This window comes from Lissotriton vulgaris, chromosome 2_1, assembly GCF_964263255.1.
Source record: "Lissotriton vulgaris chromosome 2_1, aLisVul1.2, whole genome shotgun sequence".
Lineage (NCBI taxonomy): Eukaryota > Metazoa > Chordata > Amphibia > Caudata > Salamandridae > Lissotriton > Lissotriton vulgaris.
The window spans coordinates 1,266,819,735-1,266,846,923 of NC_141687.1; the positions used below are offsets into that span (position 1 = coordinate 1,266,819,735).

A 27,189-nucleotide genomic window follows, 5' to 3' on the forward strand; every position below is an offset into this window, starting at 1 on the left:
CAACGCCACTCATCCATTTGCAAAACCAAACGAACAAACTCTTCTATTGTGAAACCTATTGCATTTTCAATGCTTGATTCTTTCACTTCCTTATGTATTTTGTTTTCCACAATTATATCCTTTTACTTCTCTTCTTAAGTAAATAAATCTATTAAACACCATTTCTGGTTTAAATCCTATAGCTGTCTTTCTTTTTACATCACTCTCTGTTTTCTTCTCTTGTACTTACTCCTTTATTTTTATTTTTTTTTAAATTTGGGGTTAGCTCCCGGTTCGCGTACCGGCGAGCTAACCGGAAAGCGAACTAAAAAAAAACAGCTTGCCAGAGTGTTACACTTTCTAGCAATTTTTGTAAAAAGGGGAGGTAGTTCTGAAAAGAACTTTTTTTTTATTTTTTTCTTTTATATTTTTTTTTACTTTTTTGAACATTCTTTCATTTTTTTGTATTTTTTGAACACTTTTTTGGTTTTTTTGTTGTTTTTTTAAAGGGAAAGAACAGAAAGAGGCATTAAAAATGGCTCAAGAGTAGCAAAAAAAAAATTACAACTTCTTGCGTTTGGAACATTGGTGTTTCTCGAAAGCCAGATTAATCAATTTTACACTCATGTTAGTGCATGAAATTAGTGTTCCACAATACAAGCATGTCAGCTTCAGATGCACAAAATGTTTTTGTATGTTTGGCACTGTTTCGTTCACCTCTGCCACTGTCAAAGAGAGATCAGACGATGTTCTAGCCACCGAAGTTGGGGGGTTTTCTTGTAGTTCGCGCATTTCTGCACGACTATAGTTAATTGGATGCCACTTCTGCATATGTCGGTGCATCGTGTGATTTCCAAAACTGTATTTTTTATTTGTTCCCCTGGATAACTTCTCTTTGCAGATAAGGCATGTAGCATACCGTGCATTGACTTTTTTTCTCCAGAAGGAATGCTAAAAAATTGCCAGATGAAGCTTTCTTTCCGATGAGATACCCGGGGTAACTCTTGGACAAATTGTGGTCCCTCTTCTTCCTCTCCGTCTTCTTCTTCCTCTTCCTCCTCTATGTTTCCAATAAATTGAGCAGGGGGTCCTCTCTTCCTATTAGGAGATGGGGGTGGTGGTGGTGGGGGTGCAGAAGCTGAAGCTACTATTGAAGCCATCAGAGAACATTTTCAGGTCTTCCTTTCTCAAAGTTGAAAGTCAGAGTGAGAAAAAAGGTGGGGGCTTTCATCATTTGGGAAAAGAAATAGTTCTAAACCAATGAAAAGTGTTATTTTTAGGTCACATGACCTAGTGTTACATCATTAGGAAACCAAAAGTGAAATGAACCAATGAAAACTTTAATGAATAAGTCACATGACCTGTTCCGCTCACGTTACGCGGAGCGCGCCGCGCTTCAAATCGCTTCCGGTTCACGTTCCAGAGCACTTCCGGGAGCGCTAACGCGTCGCGTCATAAGACGTATTACGCGACAACGTGATATGTCGCGTTTCCGCGACGCGTCACGATGTTGATTTCTGATGCGGTAGTTGGGTGAACGGAACGCTTACCGGCTAGCGGACCGGGTCGCGGCATCAAATTGAGCTAACGGAAAGCTTCCCGGTATGCGAAAAAGGAGCGAACCCGAAAAATAATTTTAAAAAAAATAATCATAAACATATAAAATATAATTTGGGATAGAAAGAAAAAGACATTTTACAGCTACAGATATTAGCTTTTAAAAAACCATTGAAATTCAATGAAAAAACCATAGGTTATAGACCATATATAGTTAGGAATTAGCATTTTCAAAACCATATTTTACTCGCATAAAACCATTGAAATTCCATATATAGTTAGTTGCCCTAACTATATATCGCGCACCCGCAATCCACTGCTGATGATGCCACATATTACATCATTCATGACATGGTCAGTGACATCACTGATGACATCACTGATGACATCTCAAATGACATCACTGATGACATCACTGATGACAACATCCAGTGACTGTATGTTTCTGTAAAGTTAAAATATGTCCTACATATTGAAGAATGAGTGGATGTATAAGTGTCTGGATGAAGGATTTAGGAGGTGTATGACTGACTGTATGAGTGAGTGATTAAATGTGTCTCACTGAGTGCATGGGTTAGTGACTAAACTGTCTTAATTTGTGCATCATTATGTCTGTTGTTCTATAAACTGTTGCATGTGTTGATCAGTAGCTACATGAGTAACTATATGGGTTATTGATTGGTTGCCCAAGTATTTGTATGGGAGATTGAGTGTGTGTGTGTGTGTGGGTGGCTGGGAGGTGTATGACTCTGTGCATAGATGTGTGAGCAGTTGATTCACTAGATGTATTGGTTCAAAAGTGCATGTGGAAACAGCTGTATGAGCGGTTGACTGTGTGCATGAGTGTATTGGTGAGTGAATGGATATCTCAGTGCTACATGTTAAAGTAAGTACATATGTAAAACACAGTACATGTAAGAGTTGACATATATAAATAACTGTGCATAAGAGCCAGTGAATGTGTGAGTGGCTGTATGGATCATTGTGAACTTGTATCAGGGATTGTATAAGAGAGTAAATATGTGTTAGTATATGTTTGAATAAGTAAGGTGTGTATAACTGTATAGTTGAGGAAATGGAGGTGTGATTGATTCTTTGCATCACTGACTAGGTGTGTGAGTAACTCCATGGATGAGTGACAGTCTGTGAGTGTCTGTTTACACTGATTGTTTCTAAGGTTATAATAAAGTCTGAAGAGGTTCATGGTATTATCACATGAATGATATCATCAGTGATGTGATAAGTAATGTCAAATGAGATGTCATCAGTGATGTCATCAGTGATGTCATTTGAGATGTCATCAGTGATGTCATCAGTGATGTCACTGACCATGTCATGAATGATGTAATATGTGACATCATCAGCAGTGGATTGCGTGTGCGCGATATATAGTTAGGGCAACTAACTATATATGGAATTTCAATGGTTTTATGCGAGTAAAATATGGTTTTGAAAATGCTAATTCCTAACTATATATGGTCTATAACCTATGGTTTTTTCATTGAATATATATATATATATATATTACCTACCGGCGATAGCCAGTAGGTATATATAGTTAGGATTGTTTTCCATAGGAAATCCCCAACATTCTATTGGGAATAACTTTGGCGCTAGTTGATGAATCTTCGCAAATTTCTCAAAGAAGATGGCTCACTCCGCTCCGCTCCTTCCCTGAAAGTTTGGGGGGGATTCTTCAAGTGGGGGCTGAGAAAAAAGGGGGGTCCCAAAATGTGTTTTCCCCATGTTAATTTCCATAGGACCTTTAGACTCAGCTACAGCTTGAACCGCTGAAGGGAATTACATTAAACTTGTCAAAATGGTAGTGTCTGTTACGCAGATCACGCTTTTGGTAAAATAGTGTAAATCCCTCCAGTGGTTCCTGAGAAAATTAGAAGAGAAATCAATTATATATCTATAAGCGCGAACGCGTGCGTGCACCCCGCGATTTTTTGCGATTTTTTTGGGGGGGGGGCTTGGGGGGCTTCTCTCTTTCATTTTATTGTTTTTTATTTAATTTCGAGGGTGCCCACCCCTCGTTTTATCCCCCGAGATCACCGCCGCCGCCCAAGCTGCCTTAAGATGGCCGCCGCCTGGTTGTGGGCGGGGCCGGGAGGACGTGGTTTCCGCTTCTCCCTGCCTGGGGGAAGCCTTTGCTGTGCTGCATATAGATAAAAGTGTTCAGCTGCACTAAGGTGGGAGGAGTAGTGACGCAGCACCAATGAGGCTATAGAAGGTCACATGAGCAGGAAATAAAAGTGCAGAAAATAAAACCACAAGTTAGTCACCTTACTCGAGACCACACGAGCGCCCCTTCAGAACCTGTCTTTTTAGAAAGGTGACGTACAAATTCTGCTCTAAAACGCGGGATAATGTATGAACCAGAGCTGCGTCTAAGCCGGAGAGTGGGGGGTGCTTCTGGAGGTAATGGCTGGCGAGTGAAGAAATGCTGCGTCTGCAGGTCAGGTCAAGTGGCCCCACTTGAAAGAGCCCTAATTGATTGCGCCGGGACTCCCAATCCACCCAGCCCCGCCCTCCCTCCCTCCCCTGCAGGCAGAGTATGGCGTGCACGTCCACTGCCAGAGCCCGCGTGCTCCTGGCAGGACATGAACTTAACATCTTGTGCGCGCGTTTCAAAGATCTGCCTCGCGTTAATACAAGGGATGAAAGGTGCTTCTTCCTTGTCAGCCCCCTTAGTTCATATTTGTGGTACTGACATAGTACATACAATGATAAGCTAGAATTTAACTCCTCTTTAAAAAAACATAAAGGTAAATTTAGCGCCACATAGACTCATCTTTTTAGTCTGGCAACAACTCCAAGTTTGGAACGTTCTTATCTTGAAAACAATACACAATACTCGGGGAGCAAGCAACCGAAGTTTACTCGTCTGTTTTTTAGATACGTTTTCCAGATTGCATAAAGTACAACTTGTCTAGCCTTTTCTAGCTAGCCAAGTCAGCTGGATATGTACCTCAGTGGGTTATTGTTCCTGCTTGAAGTTCTTTCCCTAGTCTTTTCTCAGTCTAAGACTAACCAAAGGTGTGACTTTAAGATGTTTAAAAAAGGATATCATTCAAGTGCCTAGAAGACATTCCATTTCTGACGGCGCTTTATAAAATGGCCAATCTATTACAACTATAAAATAAATAAAATAGGACTACGTTGTAACGTCTGACGAGGAAAAAAAAAAGCACAAGCACGCGGAACACCTCTCCAGATGCCTGCGTGTATTTTCAAGTTGTAATTCCTGCTGACAATGTAAACTGTCTTATTTCTACGGGTGCTTTGTGTCACAGTAGAGATGCGTCGCACAGGTCCCTGTAGCCCCTGCGGTGCAGAGAGTTCTCCAAACCTACAGGGGGCTCCAATCCTTCACGGGGCCCCATTCACCAATACATGTAATCAATATCCATTACATTCTGCATGGGGGCGGGAGTTATTTGGCGTTATGGCACTCTCACAGTGCTATACTACAGAGCGCCTTGTCACCAAGGCTGAGGCAGACCCCATGCAGCGCAGGTGGGGGCGACCCTTCAAGGGCCCATGCAGCAAGACCAACGAACACCTGTGAGATATGGGAGGCTCATGGACCCCTCTTCACATTCGGCAGGGGTGGAGGGGGCTTCATTTTGCGTTACGCAGCTGTCTGTCATCCTATCCACTGGGCCTTGAGGTGTCGAAGAACTAAAGTAAATGAATGCGGATTGCCAGGCTCCCCTGTCTGTCAATTTCACCTATATAGTACACTTTACAAACGGACTTTATTCTACGCACCAATGGCAGGTGCTTTTAGCACACAGGGCAATGGAGCGCATATTTTGTTGCAGGCGCACGGGCACAGACACACTTTAAATGATACTCCAAGTTAAACGAACCTGTGGGATACATCTGTCTCATTTTATACCGTAGTTACAGCCACACATAAAACTTTCGATATCACTTTAATTTGAATTCCCACTTCCTTCCACAAACTACATAAGTATAAAAAAACAACTAGGGATCGATAAAGACCGCGACAGCCTTAGAGTTGTTAACTTACTTATAATCTCATTCAGAACAGAGGATAAAGTATCTTTCTTAAGGTAAGGGGAAGGGGCGACACTTTTGGTTTCTTGATATATTGAGACTCTTCAATACTGCACACATCTGTCTCTGAACAGAAAATGAGCTACTGTGGCTCTCATCTGAATCTGGAACACTAGCAGCTAAAACGGATCCATGGATTGATGCAAACATTCCCCATGTCTGTGTGTGCAAACCGAAGGTCAAAGGTTCGAATCCTAGTTGGTGCATTGGGTGAAAGTAGTATGTGCTATTTATAGTGCTACGAGTTTCCAGTCCGCGACAGAAAGAGCCCTAAAAATAAATGATTGTTTGTAAAATGTTTTACACTCTTTTTAAGATAGTTAGTGTGAAAGATCTAGAAGCTGAGTTTATAAAACACGCGAGCCTGTCAGCAATCGCAACTCTCCCCCAAAAATACGATATTGAATGAAGGACGACAAAGGCGCCCCAATTCCACAAGCAGTCAGAAGCTTTGAATGGTCCAGGGGCACTTACGTTGAGCAGCTCGCGGTCCCTCTGCAGCTACCTCCTCTTTCACCAGCTCTCTTTTGCCGGCTAGAAATGTCCACTTTCCTGCCTTGTCCTGAGCTCCCGGGCCGGCATGCTCTGAGGTGCTCCTGGTATGTACGACCCGTCTTGCAGAAATTCGGCCAGACTTTCTCCCGGCAGCTTTCACTAGCCTTTGAGGAAACGCCCCATCCCATCCCAGAGCACACCCCCTGCAGGCAGAGCCATTCCAGGCGGCGCTGGGTGATATCACTGGCTTTTGTTGTAACCCGAGAGCCGGCATTCCTTCCCTCGCACTGTCAACAGTGGCAGCGAGGGGGGCTGGCCGCCGGCTGCTGGAAAACGTACTTTTGGGGAGAGAAGTTTAAGTGTTTCTAAGCTTTAGACAGTGCACTACTGTCAGAAGATGCTCACGTATATTTGTGACTGGATTGAATTATTTATTTAGCGATTAATCAACTACCTGAAGCGCTTGCATCTTCCGGAATGTGCGTAATCTTCATGACATAGTGATTCTGATGACTGTGCATTTATTTCCGAGGAACATATGTCTTGCATTTATATAGCGCTTACTACCCCTAACGAGGCGTCAAAGTGCTTTTTCGGCGAGTAGCACGCTACTCTGGGGTCAATACAGGATTAGTATAGTAAAATATGAAATTCATTTAAGTGGTGGATATCACCATCTTTTCACGAGCACCATCCTCTGTAACCAGCATGTTCTTTAACATACCTGACCTACTGAGCCAGGATGCTGCTCAGGTGGTCCCACAAGGATATTAACATATTTAAACGTTATCCGCTAATAGAATTAGCATTTTCAAAACCTTGCAAATTCACTGAAAAAACCATAGGTTTCTGGCCTTATATATCTATATATTAGCTTTTAAAAAACCAATGAAATTCACTGAAAAAACCATAGGTTATACACTATATATAGTTAGGAATTAGCCTTTAAAAAACCAATGAAATTCACTAAAAAAACCATAGGTTTTAGGCCTTATATAGTTAGGAATTAACATATAAAAAACCATTGAAATTCCTCCTATATAGTTAGCTGGACATTTTATTGATATAAAACCAATGAAATTCGACATATAGTTAGGTGCACTAACTATATATTTCGCGCATCCACAATCCAATGCTGATGATGTCACATATTACATCATTCATGACATGGTCAGTGACATCACTGATGACATCACTGATGACAGCTCATTTAACATCAATTATCACACCACTGATGATATACTTCATGTGATAATACAATGCACCTCCTTACACTCCAATACACCTAGTGTAAAATACAAAGTATCATTTTTGAAACTATTGACACACCAATACCATTTACTACATACCCACTCACTGATTCCTACGTCTACATGCACATTCATTCATTCACCCATAAGGTCATTCGTACATACTGTCACTCATCATTGCAACACTATCATATGCACTCATACACCTATGCAGACACTCACACACTGCCACTCATCCATGGAGTTACTCACACACCTACTCAGTCCTGTAAAGAATCAATCACACTTTGATTTCTTCATCTATACAGTTAAACACAGAACAGCTTACATTTTCACAGATATACGAACACATACTTACTCACTTATACAATCAAATCCTTCATCCATACTCTATACATCCTCTCATTCTTCAATATGTAGAACATATTTAAACTTTACAAAAACACACAGACACTGGATGATGTCATCAGTGATGTCACTGACCATGTCATGAATGATGTAATATGTGACATCATCAGCATTGGATTGCGGATGCGTGAAATATATAGTTAGTGCACCTAACTATATGTCGAATTTCATTGGTTTTATATCAATAAAATGTCCAGCTAACTATATAGGAGGAATTTCAATGGTTTTTTATATGTTAATTCCTAACTATATAAGGCCTAAAACCTATGGTTTTTTTAGTGAATATATATATATATATATATGTATTTTATGTATTATTGAAAACATGGGACTGGTGAGCTGTGTCTAGACCAGACCTAAAAAGTGCACATTGGTCAAAGTGTTTTAAGGACTATTCGCTGCAGCTTCTGCTGTTTTCCATCAATCACCACAGCACAGAATTAGGGCACTGCTTTAAAAATTGGTTTGCAGCATGTGTTCTATATACTTTTGCAAAGGAAAATCAGTAGTACATTCGGTTTATAGTTTGTTGTATTGGGTATAAAAACATTCCAAAATGCACACACGCACATACTTACACACAGAACTTTTTTGATGGGTAAGTAATATGTTTCTTCAATGACGAAAAACTATAATTTCAGCTTTTATAATGTAACTACATAGTTACTACAGTGTAACAACAGTTTCATGACACGTTCAGTTACTGACTACTCCTGTTTTCTATTACAGCTATGGAATATTAACCTGGGCCGTACTTGCTGAGAAGGAACCATATCAGGGTACAGCCATCATTCCTTTCCTTTATTACACCCTTAGATCTAATTCTCCTTCTATCATGTGCTCCATATTTTCAAACACTATTAAACTTGTACTGAATGCTGCTTTATTGTTGGACACCTCCGTGTTTTGCTGTTACACCTATTAGAGAGTGAGATCATTTAAGATTTTGATAAATATGTTAAAAGAACATTTCACTCCATCCTGATCAAGATATTTGATTTATTCAATGCTTTTCTGAAAATTCTTGATCCAAAGAGCATTTCTGACATGGTACAGTGGGCACCTGCACATTCCAGAGGCGGACATCTAATTATGTGCTGCCTACAAATACAGAATAATTAAAATATTAAAATTGGTAAACAAAGCTAATATGTGACAATGGTATTTCAAAGGTGCATTCATGATTTAATACTAGCAGTGCTGCAAGAAGGCTCACCCCAAAACACTTGAATATTTCCTGTCATCAGTCTCCATAGTTATACATTTGCTGCAAAACCTTGCCTTCTCACTATACATGGCCGCACTCGCTACAAATTGAGTTTGAAATGTATAGTCCCCAGGGTGAGGGTGGTATAGGCATTTCGACGAAATAAGCAAGAACATTTAGAGAGGGAATCAGGAACCAGAGCTGGGGATAAGAGAAATATAAAGCGTTCTGATTAACATAATAAGTATAGTTTTAATATGTAAACAGCAGAATAACAGTCTTGTGTGTGAGTCCTGATTGTCTATTCTGAGGCTGCAATTGTGCTGATGTGAAAACATCTATATTTAGCTCTTCAAATTGGGAATGATCATGTGTACTGTCTTCGAGGAATCCAGGGTTTTGGTTAGGATGGAAGTACGTTATAATATCTGAAATTTAACATGGAGACCAAAAAAGTTAAAACAGTGAACATTGCACAGGCTTATATGAGAATCCCTGCCCTGCACATCCATCCAGTGACAGTTGAGTCTGCATATGACCAATCAGTGGCCTTAGGTGAATTTACACAAAAAAGTGCATTCACTTAAGAAGACGGTGAAATCACCTACAAAAAGCAAATAGAGATCACGCTGCAAGAGTAAAGGATGGTATTTTAGATGGTAAAAGGGATCCCCTTTAATTGTTGACGGAATTTTCAAAATGTGTCAGATGACCTGTAACCCACAGGTCTAGCCTCAGAAGGGACCTAAGCCATGATTAAGCTGTGAACCTCGGAGCTCAGTTCACAAAGTGGCTTTCCCGAGAGCAATACAGTTTGTTGATTGAACTGCCTTTTCCCCTGCAGGGGTAGGCCACACTCATTCTGCCTCCTCAGGTACAGGCCCAGATATCAGTATCACATGAAGAGATCATGGCAAGTGTGAGGTTGGAGACCCCGCTGTTGACCCAAGCTTAGAGGAGCAAAACCTAGAACAATGTAGGTTGGTGATTGCACCTTTGGACTTGCCATTACTTCATCACACCAGTCACAGCCCTATATTTTGTTTCTTAGCGCATGGAGGAAACACTCTGTCACACTCCTCACTGTTTTGGGGAAGTACCTCACACTGTAAGTAGCTATGAATATATATATATATATAAGCAAAGGTTACAGGGATGTTATAGTTAGGCTGCCATTTCACTCATACAAAACCAGAGAAATTCAGCAGTTATAGTTAGCTGAGCTAACTATAACTCGTGCCCCCCAATGCACTGCTTATGACCTCACATAGTACATCACTCATGACATGGTCAGTGACATTACTGATGACACTACAAATGGTATCACTGATGACATCATCCACAGAATCTGACACATCCACTCACACCACTTTATAACCTGTCATTGACCAACTCCAACATCCATACTAGCATTCTCAAAACCAGTGACACACCCATACCTGTACTTACACACCCACTTACTGATTCATAGGACTACACACACATCCACGCAGTTACCCATTAGGCCACACATACACCGACTCACTCACTAATACAGGCACTGATATATCTGCTCTTACTCTCTTAGAGGCACTCACAAACTGTTAGTCACCAATAGAGCTACTCACACACCTACTCACTCACCCATAAAGTCAATCGCACAGCCACTTACTCACCTATACAATTACCAACACAAGCACACACTCACCTATACAGCCACCCATAACCAACTCTTTGACCAATACAGCCACTACTATATCCAGTCATACACCCAAACAGCCACTCACACACTGTCAGTAACCTATAAAGCTACTCACACACTTAGTCACTCACCCATAGAGTCATATACACAGCCACTCACTTACTCATCTACACAGTTATACACACTGCCCGTCACTTATTTATACATATACTAACACATACTCACCTATACAGTCACTGATGCAAACACACTCACCAATATGACACTCTTAATCGCCCTCAGTTGGAAGGGTATGCCCAGACGTGGGTCCCTTGCTCACTTTGCCACTGGATTCAAGCAAGCCTGGCTGATGACGACTGATTAGTCAGAAACCGGTCCCAGGATGCTTGTTTCTGGTCCAGGGAAAACATGGCTTGGCAGTTTGTTCTGGACTGTTCCCATGAGGCACAGGGTCAGACTGATTTGCATATGGCTATGTCTGAACTGGGTTGGCAGATTGAGCTAAAGAATGATAATGGATTAAACCCATATCAGTTGACTTAGGTTGAGTGCATGCAATCTTCAACACTCCGTCCATCATCCCCTTTGGTTTTGCTTTGTTCACCCTAAGTTGGCAAAGTATGCCCAGACGTGGGTCCCTTGCTCACTTTGACACTGGATTCAAGCTAACCTGGCTGGTGATGGATTATTAGCCAGAAACCAGTCCCAGGATTCTTGTTTCTGGTCCAGGGAAGACATGGCTTAGCAGTTCGGGCTAGACTGTTCCCATGAGGCACAGGGTCAGACTGATTTGCATATGGCCATGTCTGAACTGGGGTGGTGGAGTGCGCTAAAGGTTGATGATGGCTTAAACCCAGATCAGTTGACTGGGGGTGAGCGCTTGCAATGTTCAACACTCAGTCTATCATCTCCTTTGGTTTTGCTTTCTTCACCCTAAGTTAACAGGGTATGCCCAGACTTGGGTCCCTTGCTCACTTTGCCACTGGGTTCAAGCTAGCCTGGCTGATGATGGCAGATTAGCCAGAAACCGATCCCAGGATGCTTGTTACCGGTCCAGGGAAGACTTGGCTTGGCAGTTCGGGCTGGACTGTTCCCAAGAGGCACAGGGTCGGACTGATTTGCATATGTCCATATCTGAACTGGGGTGACGGAGTGAGCTAAAGAATGATAATGCATTGAACCCAGATCAGTTGACTGGGGGTGAGTGCTTGTAATGTTCAACACCCTGTCCATTATCCCTTTTGTTTTTTCTTTGTTAGCCCTAAGTTGGCATTGTATGCCCAGACGTGGGTCCCTTGCTCACTTTGCCACAGGTTTGAAGCTAGCCTGGATTATGACGGCTGATTAGACAGAAACCAGTACCAGGATGCTTATTTCCTGTCCAGGGAAGAAGTGGCTTGGCTTGAAAGTTAGGGCTGGACTGTTCCCATGAGGCAGGGGTCAGACGGATTTGCATATGGCCATGTTTGAACTGGGGTGGTGGATTTAGCTAAAGAATGATGATGGATTAAACCCAGGTCAGTTGACTGGGGGTGAGTGCTTGCAATGTTCAACACTCCGTCTATCATCCCTTTTGATTTTGCTTTGTTCGCCCTAAGTTGGCAGGTTATGCCCAGACCTGGGTCCCTTGCTCACTTTGCCACTCAATACAATCTAGCCTGGTTGATGACGGCTGATTAGCCAGAAACCGGTCCCAGGATGCTTGTTTCCAATACAGGGAAGACATGGCTTGACAGTTTTGGCTAGACTGTTCCCATGAGGCACAGGGTCAGACTGATTTACATGTGGCCATGTCTGAACTGGGGTGCTAGAGTGAGCTAAAGAATAATGCTGGATTAAACCCCATCAGTTGACTGGGGATGAGTGCCCATCATCCCAATACACTCTATGGGTACCTTGAGCATTCCCAGTAGCCTCAGCAGCAACCTGCTGTCTGAGGGGTTCAAGAGAAGGGCACGATAATTGAGCCCGCCCCAGATCTGCCTTTGAGAGTCCCCCTGTCCCCAGAAACTCAACATGATCAGGTTCAAGCTCTTCAGGGATAGTCTCCTCTTGGATCTCAGAATCAGCCTCCTGTGAGATCTGATCCTCAACCTGGGGCAAGTGGGAAGGCACTGCAGTAATGCTCTTGCTCTTCTTCTTGGGTTGTGGTTGGTCTATTGTGTCACGATCCACCACAGGTTCAGGTAGGCACTTCTCGGCCTGTGATCTGGTTACAGCAAGGACATGTGCTGATATCCCAAGCATTTCTGCATGAGTCCTGTACTCCACTTCTGACCATAGGGATTCCTCAAGATCATTGCCCAAAAGACAGTCAACTGGGAGGTCTGCACTTACAACAACTCTTTTGAGGCCAGTTAACCATCCCCAGGAGAATTTAACAACAGCCACACTATGTGTAGTAGTGGCATTGCTAGCATTGGTCACTAGGTAGTTCTCACCTAGTATAATTTGTCCAGGGTCCACAAAGTTAGGTGTCACCATAGTGACACTGGCACATGTGTCCCTGTAGGCCTGAGACAGTTTCTCATTAATTAAAGGTGTCTGCCTATACTTGCCCAAAGTATTGGAACTTTTAGTAGTGGCCATGGCTATGTCCACATCCTAGAGCAGAACTGCTTAAGTGGGGATTCTGACTAGGCCAGACTCCATCTCAGTACCCAGGGTCAACCCTAATAAACCCTTGGGCTGTGTACCACCACTGCTAACTGTACTAGGGGGTGCAGGTGCTTTAGGAGCTGCAGTGGTGGGGACTGGATTTTTCTTAGTGCATTCACTGCCCCAGTGTGAAACTGATTTGCAGGTATTACACCAAGGTTTCTTTGGGCCATCAATCTTCTTTTTCTTGTTTCCATTTTGGGAACCACCCTCCTTATTAGAATTATTTGGGGGGCCTGAAGACTTCTGGTCTTGTTCTTTCTCTTTCTTATCTCCACCCTTCTGGTCTGCTTTCTTCTGATCACCTCCATGGTTCTGGGGTTTCTGCTTAATCCTTGTTCTGACCCATTTGTCTGCCTTCTTTCCCAATTCTAGGGGAGAGGTCAGATCAGAGTCAATACGGTATTGATGCAATAGCTGGTTCTGACAGTTATTAAGGATCTGCTCTCTCATTATAAGATTGTATAATCCTGTATAGTTTGAGACTTTACTTCCCTGCAGCCAACCCTCCAGAGCCTTAGTGGCACAATCAACAAAATCAGTCCAGTCCTGAGTCTGAGCTTTTTGGGTATGTCTGAACAACAACCCGTATTGCTCAGTGGTTAGGCCAAACCCCTCAATAAGAGCACTCTTCAGGACAGTGTTGTTTTTGGCATCCTAAGGTCTAACTGTGAGGAGCCTATCCCTCCCTTTCTCAGAGAAGAAGTACTATAAAATTGCAGCCCACTGATCTTGAAGAACCTACTGTACCATGAAGGCTCTCTCCAGAGCAGTCATCCATTTGTGGATGTCATCCCCTTCCTTGTAGGGGGGCACAACTTTTTGTCAGGTTTCTATTATCATAGGCCCTGTCTTTCTCTTTAGGAATATTGCTGCTACCAGTGTGTATCTCCCCACACAGTCTTCTTTCTCTGGCTAAAGCAAGTTTAGCTTGAGCCAGGGTTACCTCTTCCCTCTCTATCTGGAGTTGGACAGCCCTCATTCTGGCTCTATGCTCTTTTCTCTGGGGGGAAATCATTCCCCTTTGAGATTCCCTTGAGGCACTAGAAATGTGAGAGTCCCTGGAAGGTGATCTCACCCTTCTATTGCCTGGAAGTATTATGTTATGTGATCTGGGGAGGTGCTGGCCCTCTCCATTCCCATGTAGGTCCATGTTGGCCTGGCTAAGCCTACCAACTTGTACCTGGTTGGTCCCTTGATCCTGATCTGAATCTTCATTTGCATCTGATTCAGGTTCCTCCTCTACCTCTGGGGTATCTTGAGTATCTGGGGGGTTCACTCCATCTCCTGTCTCTAAAGGAGCTTGTGAGAAGTTGGCCTGACATTTAATGTTTCCAATTCTGGAACCACCTTGTATCAGTCCAAACAATCTCTTATGGTGTCTGGTTGTAAGTCAACCTTATTAGACAAGCTATCTTAAGGGTAGCATACACTAAGCAGCCTTAAAGGCTTAACTCAAGAGGTCGTGTTAAGCGAGCTGTTTTACCAATCACAGTCCTGTAATATCAAATGAAAGGACACCACACAAGTATATATTATAAAAATATATGTATTTATTTCTAAATTAATCCCCAGTGCTCTTTATGAGCAAAGGGGCACAAGCGTTAAATCAAAAGCACAGTATAACATACAAAGTTGCACAGTTATGGATGAGGGCGGGTGGCCACTCAAACCATATATTAAAAAAGTGGTATAAGAGATACCAATCGAACAGTGGTTAGGCCTAGGGCCTAGGGAATCGCTGGGAGCAGTCGGAACAAGCAAAGCTGAAGTCGGGAAAAGCCCGCGGGATTCGGGTGCAGCACTTGAAGTGCGGCTTGCACCAATGCAAAGTCAATGGTGCATAAAAGTTACACAAATAGAGTTTAAGGACACTTCCGCTGAACCTAGAGGAACCAAACTTTAGACACAGACCCTAGTGGTGTGTACCAATGTGGGAACACCAGTGTTACAATGTTACCTCACCCACAGGAAGCGGGTACATAGGGTCGAAGTGGCGTCAGGTTTTGACACGCAGGCTCTTGGTGCTTGGAGCTGAAGATGCTGCAGGCGACGTGAAGGAGAAGTGTCCGGTGGGATCCAAGGGTGAATCAGAGTAGAAAAGTACCTGAAAGCAGAGGGGACAGAGTCTGGGTCACTCAGCAGTGACCAGGGTGGAACCAGGACGGAACCAGGCAATGTTGGGCGCAATCAGGTGGTTGTCGAGGAGCTTCTCTCCACTGTCATGTGCGCTCTGGGGCATCTGCGATGTCCAGGAGCGGGTCACGATCTGTCCCATGAAGGCTCTCACCGGCGGCGCAGTCGGCTTCAAGATTGGAGCAAACAACACTTGGCAAGAGCAATCCACGCAGGACCAGAAGATTGCTTCTCACTCGGACCAGGAGGGTCAGAGCGGGTGCTCCTTTTCAGAGGAGCTGGTGCAAGTCAGGAGCAACCAGAATCGCAAGTCGGTTTTAGGTTTTCATCAGCACAGGGGCCACAAGCCAGCTGGCAATTGACCAGGCCAACGTGTCGAGCCAAAGCAAGGAGAAGGGCCCCACGCAGCACTCATTGAGTGTAGAGGGGTGATCTTCGGTGCAAGAGTGGCTCAGGGTTGGGTCTTCTCAAACTCTGGTGTACAGCTTCGAGGGTCACTCGTGGGCTGCACAGTCAGCGTCTCGTTGTCTTTTTAAGATGGTGTTCCCCACGCTTCCGGTCGCCTCCACCGGTCTCAGCTCTGCAGGGACTGTGGATCGGGCTGTAAGAAGGCAGGCAAGCTTGATCTGGTCGATCACTGTCGCTCGAGTTCTGGCGGGAACTTCAACAAAGCAGACGTCGAGGTGCTGGATGGTGCCTGTTTGCACAGGGTGGTCACTCCTTGACCACAAGGGAGATTCTTCAGTCTTCTACGTTGAGTAGGATGTCGAAGGGTCCAGAGTTTCATTTCAAATGTTTCATCAGGATAATCTGAGTGCATTGGCACTGCTCCCATTCTTATACCAATCTAGGGGGCTGGATTACCTGCTAGGTCCCCTCCTATGGGTGGGACCCAGGAAGGGGGTGGATACACCCCTTTCCCTTTGATCCAGGCCGTTCTGGGACTGGGGCGGGTGTGCCCCAGAACCGGTTTGACCGGATTATGCAAGGGGCAGCCTTGCGCTCCCCAGGCAGTGTCTGGTTTCTTTCAAACATCCCTGCTACAATCCACTATCTCCTGTCTGGGGTGGTGTAACACCACCCTGCGACAGGAAACCCTTTGTCCAGGTCTCCTCTGCTGAGTTTCGGTCGGCAGCAGGAGGTCAGACTTGTGTCTGTGGCAGAAGCATCCATTTTGTGGATCTGAGGCTCTTTTAAAATCAACCGCGTTTTAGCAAAGTAACATGTCGTCTCCCTTTAGAGGGGTGGAATGCTACCCCCGTCGCCAGGACTGGCGAGGGGGTAGTATTCCAAATTGTATGACACCTTACACGACATGTTTTGATAAAGCCAAACCAAAGTTACTATATAACCGCGAGGATTATAAGGCACTTAAGAGTATATGGTATGGCATTATCCCGGAACAGCTTAGGGAATTGGTCCCGACAGCTGCAGACAGTCTCAGCTCGTGCTAGAGCACCATCTCACATAAAACCGAGCACTCTGCCTCCAGGATTGTTAAGGCCTTCCATAGTAGTGGCTCACAGGTTTATATGTGTCCAGATATAGGTTTAGATATAGGTATAGTATGTCTAAGCCAGGGGTGATTACACCCACTTGCCCCAGCTGAGTGATCAGCCAGTTGTGTCAATTTAAGAACCAGCCAGGGGTGGCAAAAGCTATGCTTCAGCCCCTGGTAGGCCTTGGTGGCACATATGCCCTGAGCACCTATAGTGCATGGTACAGGGGCTGACAAGGAGTCCATTTCCAATTGTGGTATGTACCTATAGCACATGTATTACGAATTTAGAGAGAGAACAGCAGGCTGGGGGTCTGATTAGCAGGCCCACAGCCTCAGCAAGTCGAAAACCAGTGAAGCAAAAAGCAAAAATTGGGGTGACCATAGGATAGCAGACCCTACTCTCCTACACAACCCCCCCTCCCCCCCTCCCCAAACGCAGGGACATTAAACTTAACCTTAACCAGATAAGTCTTCATGTTCTAAGTGGAAGTACCTGGAGAGACCATCTGCATTTCCATGGTCAGTCCCTGGGTGGTGCTCCACTGTAAAGTCCATCCCCTGTAGGGAAATGGACCACCTGAGCAGTTTGGGATTTTCACCCTTCATCTGATTTAGCCACAAGAGGGGCTTATGGTCTGTCTGAATTAGGAAGTGAGTTCCAAACAAGTATGGCCTCAACTTCTTCAGGGCCCAAACCACAGCAAAGGCCTCCCTCTCAATAGCTGACCAACGTTTCTCCCTGGGGGTCAGCCTTCTGCTAATAAAAGCAATGGGCTGGTCTTGACCATCTTGATTAAGTTGTGAAAGCACAGCTCCCACCCCAACTCAGAAGCATCTGTCTGTACAATGAACTGTTTGGAGTAGTCAGGACTCTTCAGGATAGGTGCAGAGCACATGGCCTTCTTCAGGTCATCAAATGGCTTTTGACAGCTAACTGTCCACTGAACCTTTTAGGGCATCTTCTTGGATGTCAAGTCATTCAATGGTGTCACAATGGACCCATAGTTTTTCACAAATTTTCTGTAATACCCAGTCAGGGCCAAGAAGGCTCTGACTTGTGCCTGGGTAGTTGGAGGAGCCCAGTCCTATATGGTCTGGATCTTGCTCTCCAATGGTTGAACCTGACCCCCACCTACTAGGTGGCCCAGGTACACAACCTTACTCTGCCCTATCTGGCACTTGGTAGCCTTGATAGTCAGGCCTGCCTTTTGCAAGGCCTCCAGAACCTTCTTCAGGTGGATCAGGTGATCCTCCCAAGTGGAGCTAAAGACAGCAATATCATCTAGATATGCTGCGCAAAAGTCATCCAACCCAGCAAGGACTTGAATCACCAACCTTTGGAAGGTGGCAGGTGCATTCTTCAAACCAAAGGGCATTACAACAAACTGATAATGTCCACTAGGGGTAGAGAATGCTGTCTTGGCTTTTGACTCTTCAGCTAGTCTGATCTGCCAGTAGCCAGCTGTCAAATCAAATGTGCTCAGAAACTTGGCAGAAGCCAATTTATCAATGAGCTCATCTGCTCTTGGAATGGGATGAGCATCTGTCCTAGTGACAGCATTGAGACCTCTGTAGTCCACACAAAACCTCACTTCTCTCTTTCCATCTTTGGTATGAGGTGTTGGCACAAGGACCACTGGAGTAAGAAACAGCTTGATTCCCTTGGGTTTGTGTACAGGAAAAGCTAGAAAATTAGCTATAACACATTAACATAATGCTCCTTAAATTAAAAATGTAAACAACATAAAGAATACATAACAGTTTATTCAAATATTAAAATAGCATACAGTACATTTGTAAAATAGTATGAACACACAATTAAAAACAAATATATATTTTTGTGACCTGCACAAAAGTGTGGGACAGACAAACCTAAATTGTAAAACATAAAACTTGAAAGTTTACAATGTGTTATAGCTAATTTTCTAGCTTTTCCTGTACACAAACCCAAGGGAATCAAGCTGTTTCTTACTTAGGTCTAAAAAACCCCATTTCCCTTGCTTGTACCAAGGGGTTCCTCTCTATCTTTATATTACAAGGACCACTGGGCTAGCCCATGGGCTCTCTGAAGGCTCAATCACTCCAAGCTCCATTATCTTTTGCACCTCAGCCTTTATACAATCCCTGACATGGTCAGGTTGCCTGTAGATCTTATTCTTCACAGGCAGACTGTCACCAGTGTCCACCTCATGGGTGCACCAGTTAGTTTGACTGGGTATGAGTGAAAACATGTGTCTGTGGGCCTGCAACACCTGTCTGCAGTCCACCTGTTGCTGCTCAGTGAGGCTGCCTGCCAAGGCTACTCCATTAACTGAACCATCATCAGGGTTCTGGGAAAGCAGGTCAGGGAGAGGGTCACTCTCTTCCTCCTGATCCTCATCTGTGGCCATGAGGAGACTCATGTCCTCCCTGTCAACAAATGCTTTCAAACGATTCACATGGAGCACCCTGTGGGGGCTCCTAGGGGTTCCAAAGTCAACCACATAGGTGACTTCTCCCTTCTTCTCAATGATAGGGTAGGGTCAAGTCAAGTCAAGTCAAAAGATTTGTATAGTGCGCTACATACCCAGAGGGCCTCAAGGCGCTTGAAGAAGGGTGGGGAGTTACTTGTCGAATATCCACGTTTTGAGTTGCTTTCTGAATGCTAGGTGGTTCTGAGTGAGGCGAAGGTGAGTGGGAAGTGAGTTCCAAGTTTTAGCTGCTAGGTAGGAGAAGGATCTACCTCCCATGGTGGTTTTGTTGATGCGAGGTACAGTGGCAAGGGCTTGGTTGGAGGATCGTAGCTGGCGGGAGGGGGTGTAGAAGGATAGTCGTGTGTTGAGGCATTCGGGTACGATTTCGTAGAGTGCTTTGTGTGCGTGCGTTAGGAGCCGGAAAGTGATCCTCTTATTGACGGGGAGCCAGTGGAGGTTTTTCAGGTGATCAGAGATGTGTTCTTTACGCGGGATGTCTAATATGAGCCTGGCTGAGGCGTTCTGGATGCGTTGTAGTTTTTTTCTGGAGTTTTGCGGTGGTGCCGGCGTAGAGGGTGTTTCCGTAGTCCAGTCGGCTCGTGACCAGAGCGTGGGTGACTGTTTTTCTAGTTTCGGTAGGGATCCAGCGAAATGTTTTTTTGAGCATGCGAAGAATGTTGAAGCAAGATGAAGAGACGGCGTTAACTTGTCTGTTCATCGAGAGTGAGGAATCCAGGATGACGCCCAGGTTCCGTGCGTGGTCCGTCGGGATGGGTGCTTTTCCAAGGGCCTCTGGCCACCAAGAGTCGTCCCAGGTGGAGGGGGAGGTACCTAAGATGAGGACTTCTGCTTTGTCTGAGTTCAGTTTCAGACGGCTGTGCTTCATCCATTCGGCTACTTCTTTCATTCCTTCGTGTAGGTTGGTTTTGGCCGTGTTAGGGTCTCTGGTGAGTGATAGGATCAGTTGAGTGTCGTCGGCGTAGGAGATGATGTTGAGGTTATGTTGGCGTGCGATGGCCGCGAGGGGGCTCATGTAAACGTTGAAGAGGGTGGGACTGAGTGAGGACCCTTGAGGTACGCCGCAGATGACTTCAGTAGCCTCTGACTTGAATGGTGGAAGGCGGACTCTCTGGGTTCTTCCGGAGAGGAACGAGGTGATCCATTCCAGTGCTTTTCCTTGGATTCCGATGTTTTTGAGGCGCTGTAGAAGGGTGCTATGGCAGACTGTGTCGAAGGCTGCGGAGAGGTCGAGGAGGATGAGCTGCTGGGCCTACTGGGTCCAACACCCACACCTTCTGCCCTGGCTGGAACTCAACCAGAACAGCCTTTTGGTCATGCCAAGCTTTCTGTAATTCTTGACTGGCCTCCAGGTTTTTGGATGCTCTTTCCACATACTCAGCCATCCTGGAGCGGCGACCAAGTACATAGTCCACAACATCTAGCTAAGGCTTTTTGAGAGGTAACTCCCATCCTTCCTTCACCAAACATAGTGGACCCCTCACAGGATGGCCAAACAAAAGTTCAAAAGGGCTGTAACCAACCCCCTTATGTGCGACCTCTCTGTAAGCAAAGAGCAAGCAGGGTAAAAGGGTGTCCCATTTCCGCCTAAGCTTCTCTGGTAGTCCTTTTATCATTCCCTTGACAGTCTTGTCAAATCTCTACACAAGCCCATTGCACTTAGGATGATAGGGTGTGGTAAACTTGTAGTTTACTCCACACTCCTCCCACATTGCTTTTAAGTATCCAGAAATGAAGTTGGTACCTCTGTCTGAAAGAACCTCCTTTGGAAAGCCCACTCTTGAGAAAACTGCAATGAGGGCTTTTGCACAACAGGTGCTGTTGTGGTCCTCAGGGGAATTGCCTCTGGGTACCTGGTGGCATGATCCACTACCACCAGTATAAATCTGTGCCCAGAGGCTGTTGGAGGATCCATGGGACCCACAATGTCTATTCCAACTCTTTCAAAGGGTACCCCCACCACAGGTAGTGGTATCAGGGGGGCCTTTGTTGTGCCACCTGACTTACCACTGGCTTGGCAAGTGACACAGGAGCAACAAAACTTCTTGACATTTTCTGACATGTGAGGCCAGTGAAAGTGAGGGACAAGCCTGTCCCAAGTCTTGTTCTGTCCTAGGTGTCCTGCAAGAGGAATATCATGGGCCAAGGTGAGAAAGAAACCCCTAAACTTCAAAGGTATAACCAACCTCCTGGTGCTACCAGGCTTGGGGTCTCTAGCCTCTGAGTAAAGGAGGCCATCATCCCAATAAACTTTATGGGCACCTTGAGCATTTCCTGCAGCCTCAGCAGCAGCTTGCTGTCTGAGGGGTTCAAGTGAAGGGCAATCTAATTGGGCCTGCCCCAGGTCTGCCCTTGAGGGTCCCCCTGTCCCCAGAAACTCAACCTGGTCAGGCTCAAGTTCCTCTGAGACAGTCTCCTCTTGGACTGCAGAATCAGCTTCCTGTGAAGTCTGATCCTCAACCTGGGGCAAGTGGGAAGGCACAGCCTTAACCCTCTTGCTTCTTCTCTTGGGTTGTGGTTGGTCTATTGTTTCAAGATCCACCACTGGTTCAGGAAGGCACTTCTTAGCCTGAGACCTTGTCACTGCAAGGACATGAGCTGAAATCCCTAGCATTTCTGCAAGAGTCCTCTACTCCACTTCTGACCAAACTGAGCTTTCAAGATCATTGCCTAACAGACAGTCTACTGGGAGGTCTGCACTTACCACAACTTTCTTTAGGCCATTTACCCCTCCCCAGGAGAAGTTCACAACAGCCACACTATGTGAAGTAGTGGAGTTGCTGGCATTGGTCACTAGGTAACTTTCACCTAGTACAATCTGACCAGGGTCCACAAAGTCAGGTGTCACCATAGTGACACTGGAACAAGTGTCCCTGTAGGCCTGAGCCAGTTTCTCATTGATTAAAGGAGTCTGCCTATATTTGCCCAGGTTACTGGGGCTCACTGTAGTGGTCAAAGATAAGTCCACATCATATAGGAGAAATGCCTGAGTGGGAACTCTGACTAGGCCAGATTCCACTTCAGTACCCAAGGTTAACGCTACTATCCCCTTAGGTTGTGCACTACCACTGCTGACTGAACTAGGGGGTGCAGTTGCTTTAGGAGCTGCAGTGGTAGGAACTGGATTTTTCTTGGTGCATTCACTGCCCCAGTGTGAAACTGATTTGCAGGTATTACACCAAGGTTTCTTTGGGCCATCATTCTTCTTCTTTTTGTTACCATTTTGGGAACCACCTTCCTTATTAGAATTTTGTGGGCCTGAAGAAGACTTCTGGTCTTTTTCTTTCTCTTTCTTATCTCCCCCCTTCTGGTCCGTTTTCTTCTGGTCGCCACCATGGTGCTGGGGTTTCTGCTTAATCCTTGTTCTGACCCATTTGTCCGCCTTCTGTCCCAATTCTTGGGGAGAGGTCAGATCAGAGTCAATAAGTTATTGATGCAACAGCTGGTTCTGACAGTTATTAAGGATCTGCTCTCTCATTATAAGATTGTACAATCCTGTATAGTCTGAGACTTTACTTCCCTGCAGCCAACCCTCCAGAGCCTTAATGGCACAATCAACAAAATCAGTCCAGTCCTGAGTGTGTGCTTTTTGGGTGTCTCTGAACAACAACCTGTATTGCTCAGTGGTTAGGCCAAACCCTTCAATAAGAGCACTCTTCAGGACAGAGTACTTTTTGGCATCCTCAGGTCTAACTGTGAGGAGCCTATCCTTCCCTTTCTCAGAAAAGGAGTACCATAAAATTGCAGCCCACTGATCCTGAGGAACCTGCTGTACCATGCAGGCTTATATGTGTCCAGATATAGGTTTAGATATAGGTATACTATGTCTAAGCAAGGGGTGATTACACCCACTTGCCCCAGCTGAGTGATCAGCCAGTTGTGTCAATTTAAGAACCAGCCAAGGGTGGCAAAAGCTATGCCTCAGCCCCTGGTAGGCCTCGTGGCACCTATGCCCTGAGCACCTAAAGTGCATGGTACAGGGGCTGACAAGGAGTCCATTTCCAATTGTGGTATGTACCTATAGCACATGTATTACGAATTTAGAGAGAGAACAGCAGGCTGGGGGTCTGATTAGCAGGCCCACAGCCTCAGTAAGTCGAAAACCAGTGAAGCAAAAAGCAAAAATTGGGGTGACCATAGGATAGCAGACCCTGCTCTCCTACACCGTCCATTATCCCTTTTGGTTTTGCTTTGTTCGCCCTAAGTTGGCAACATGTCTGAACTGGGGTGGCAGAGTGAGCTAAAGAATGATGATGAATAAAACCCAGATATGTTGACTGGGGGTGAGTGCTTGCAATGTTTAACACTCCGTCCATCATCCCCTTTGGTTTTGCTTTGTTCTCCCAAAGTTGGCAGGGTATTCCCTGACGTGGGACCCTTGCTCACTTTGCCACTGGATTCAAGCTAGCCTGGCTGGTGACGGATTATTAGCCAGAAACCAGTCCCAGGATGCATTTTTTGCGGTCCTGGGAAGACATGGCTTGGCAGTTTGGGCTAGATTGTTCCCATGAGGCACATGGTCAGACTGATTTGCATATGGCCATGTCTGAACTGGGATGGCGGAGTGAGCTAAAGAATGATGAGGGATTGAACCCAGATCAGTTGACTAGGGGTGAGTGCTTGCAATGCTCAACACTCCGTACATCATCCCCTTTTTTTGCTTTGTTTGCCCTAAGTTGGCAGGGTATGCCCAGACGTGGATCCCTTGCTCACTTTACCACTGGGTTCAAGCTAGCCTGGCTGATGACGGCTGATTAGCCAGAAACCCCAGGATGCTTGTTTCCGGTCCAGGGAAGACATGGCTTGGCTGTTCGTGCTGGATTGTTCAAAAGAGGCACGGGTCAGACTGATTTGCATGTGTCCACATCTGAACTGGGGTGGCGGAGTGAGCTAAAGAATGATGATGGATTAAACTCAGATCAGTTGACTGGGTGTGAGTGCTTGTAATGTTTAACACTCCGTCCATCACGCCCTTTGGTTTTGCTTTGCTTGCCCTGAGTTGGCAGGGTATGCCTAGATGTGGGTCCCTTACTCAATTTGCCACTGGATTCAAGCTAGACTGGCTGGTGACGGATTATTAGCCAGAAACCGGTGCAAGGATGCTTGCTTCCGATACAGGGAACACATGGCTTGGCAGTTCGGGCTAAACTGTTCCCATGAGGCACAGGGTCAGACTGATTTGCATGTGGCCATGTCTAAACTGGGGTGGCTGAGTGAGCTAAAGAATAATGATGGATTAAAAACAGATCAGTTGACTGGGGGTGAGTGCTTGCAATGTTCAACACTCCCTCTATCATCTCCTTTGGTTTTGCTTTGTTCGCCCTAGGTTGGCAGGGTATGCCCAGACGTGGATCCCTTGCTCACTTTGCCACTGTGTTCAAGTTAGCCTGGCTGATGACGGCTGATTAGCCAGAAACAGATCCCAGGATGCTTGTTTCCGGTCCAGAGAAGACGTGGCTTGGCTGTTCGTGCTGGATTGTTCGAAAGAGGCACGGGGTCAGACTGATTTGCATATGGCCATGTCTGTAAAGGGGTGACCGAGTGAGATAAAGAATGATGATGGATTAAACTCACATTAGTTGACTGGCGGTGAGTGCTTGCAATGTTCAATACTCTGTCCATCATCCTCTTTGGTTTTGCTTTGTTCGCCCTAAATTGGCAGGGTATGCCCAGACTTGGGTCCCTTACTCACTTTGCCACTGGATTCAAGTTAGCCTGGCTGGTGACGGAATATTAGCCAGAAACCAGTCCCAGGATGCTTGTTTCCAGTCCAGGGAAGACATGACTTGGCATTTCGGGCTAGACTGTTCCCATGCGGCACAGGGTCAGACTGATTTGCATATGGCCCTGTCTGAACTGGGGTGGCAGAGTGAGCTAAAGAATGATGATGAATAAAACCCAGATAAGTTGACTGGGGGTGAGTGCTTACAATGTTTCACACTCTGTCCATCATCCTCTTTGGTTTTGCTTGTTCGCCCTAAATTGGCAGGGTATGCTCAGACTTGGGTCCCTTGCTCACTTTGCCACTGGATTCAAGCTAGCCTGGCTGGTGACGGATTATTAGCCAGAAACCAGTCCCAGGATGCTTGTGGCAGAGTGAGCTAAAGGATGATGATGGATTAACCACAGATCAGTTGACTGGGGGTGAGTGCTTGCAATGTTCAACACTCCGTCTATCATCTCCTTTGGTTTTTCTTTGTTCGCCCTAAGTTGGTAGGGTATGCTCAGACGTGGATCCCTTGCTCACTTTGCCACTGGGTTCAAGCTAGCCTGGCTGATAACGGCTGATTAGCCAGAAACCGATCCCAGGATGCTTGTTTCCGGTCCAGGGAAGACGTGGCTTAGCAGTTCGGGCTAAACTGATCCCATGAGGCACAGCGTCAGACTGATTTGCATATGTCCATGTCTGAACAGGATTACTGAGTGAGATAAAGAATGGTGATGGATTAAACTCACATCAGTTGACTGGCGGTGACTGCTATCAATGTTCAATACTTTGTCCATCATCCTTTTTGGTTTTGCTTTGTTCGCCCTAAATTGGCAGGGTATGCCCAGACGTGGGTCCCTTGCTCACTTTGCCACTGGATTCAAGCAAGCCTGGCTGATGATGGCTGATTAGCCAGAAACTGGTCCCAGGATGCTTGTTTCTGGTCCAGTAAAGACATAGCTTGGCAGTTCAGGCTGGACTGCTCCAATGAGGCACAGAGTCAGACTGATTTGCATATGGCCATGTCTGAACTGGGGTGGCAGAGTGAGCTAAAGAATGATGATGGATTACACCCAGATCAGTTGACTGGTGTGAGTGCTTGCAATGTTCAACACTCCGTCCATCATCTCCTTTGGTTTTGCTTTGTTTGCCCTAAGTTGGCAGGCTATGCCCAGACTTGGGTCCCTTGCTCACTTTGCCACTGGGTTCAAGCTAGCCTGGCTGATGATGGCTGATTAGCCAGAAACCGATCCCAGGATACTTGTTACCGGTCCAGGGAAGACTTGGCTTGGCTGTTCGGGCTGGACTGTTCCCAAGAGCCACAGGGTCAGACTGATTTACATGTGGCCATGTCTAAACTGGGGTGGCAGAGTGAGCTAAAGAATGATGATGGATTAAACCCAGATCAGTTGACTGGGTGTGAGTGCTTGTAATGTTTTACACTCCGTCCATTATCCCCTTTGGTTTTGCTTTGTTCTCCCAAAGTTGGCAGGGTATGCCCTGACGTGGGACCCTTGCTCACTTTGCCACTGGATTCAAGCTAGCCTGGCTGGTGACGGATTATTAGCCAGAAACCAGTTCCAGGATGCATTTTTACGGTCCAGGGAAGACATGGCTTGGCAGTTTGGGCTAGACTGTTCCCATCAGGCACAGGGTCAGACTGATTTGCATATGGCCATGTCTAAACTGCGATGGCGGAGTGAGCTAAAGAATGATGATGGATTGAACCCAGATCAGTTGACTGGGTGTGAGTGCTTGTAATGTTTCACACTCCGTCCATTATCCCCTTTGGTTTCACTTTCTTCACCCTAAGTTGGCATGGTATGCCCAGACATGGGTCCCTTGCTCACTTTGCCACTGGATTCAAGTTAGCCTGGTGGTGACGGATTATTAGCCAGAAACCAGTCCCTGGATGCATTTTTACAGTCCAGGGAAGACATGGCTTGGCAGTTTGGGCTAGACTGTTCCCATCAGGCACAGGGTCCGACTGATTTGCATATGGCCATGTCTAAACTGCAATGGCGGAGTGAGCTAAAGAATGATGATGGAT

At 45.6% G+C, this 27,189-nt stretch overlaps 1 protein-coding gene across 2 annotated transcripts in view; it reads left to right on the forward strand.

Moving 5' to 3' along the window:
• The window catches only part of LOC147732477 (receptor-interacting serine/threonine-protein kinase 3-like), a 1,935,498-nt gene that overhangs the window by 1,170,083 nt on the left and 738,226 nt on the right, over positions 1–27,189 (forward strand). For both annotated transcript variants that reach the window (XM_086956988.1, XM_086956989.1), the window contains exon 4: positions 8,508–8,557. In XM_086956988.1, coding sequence (XP_086813114.1) covers positions 8,508–8,557 — 50 coding nt within the window. The remainder of the gene's footprint in view (positions 1–8,507; positions 8,558–27,189) is intronic.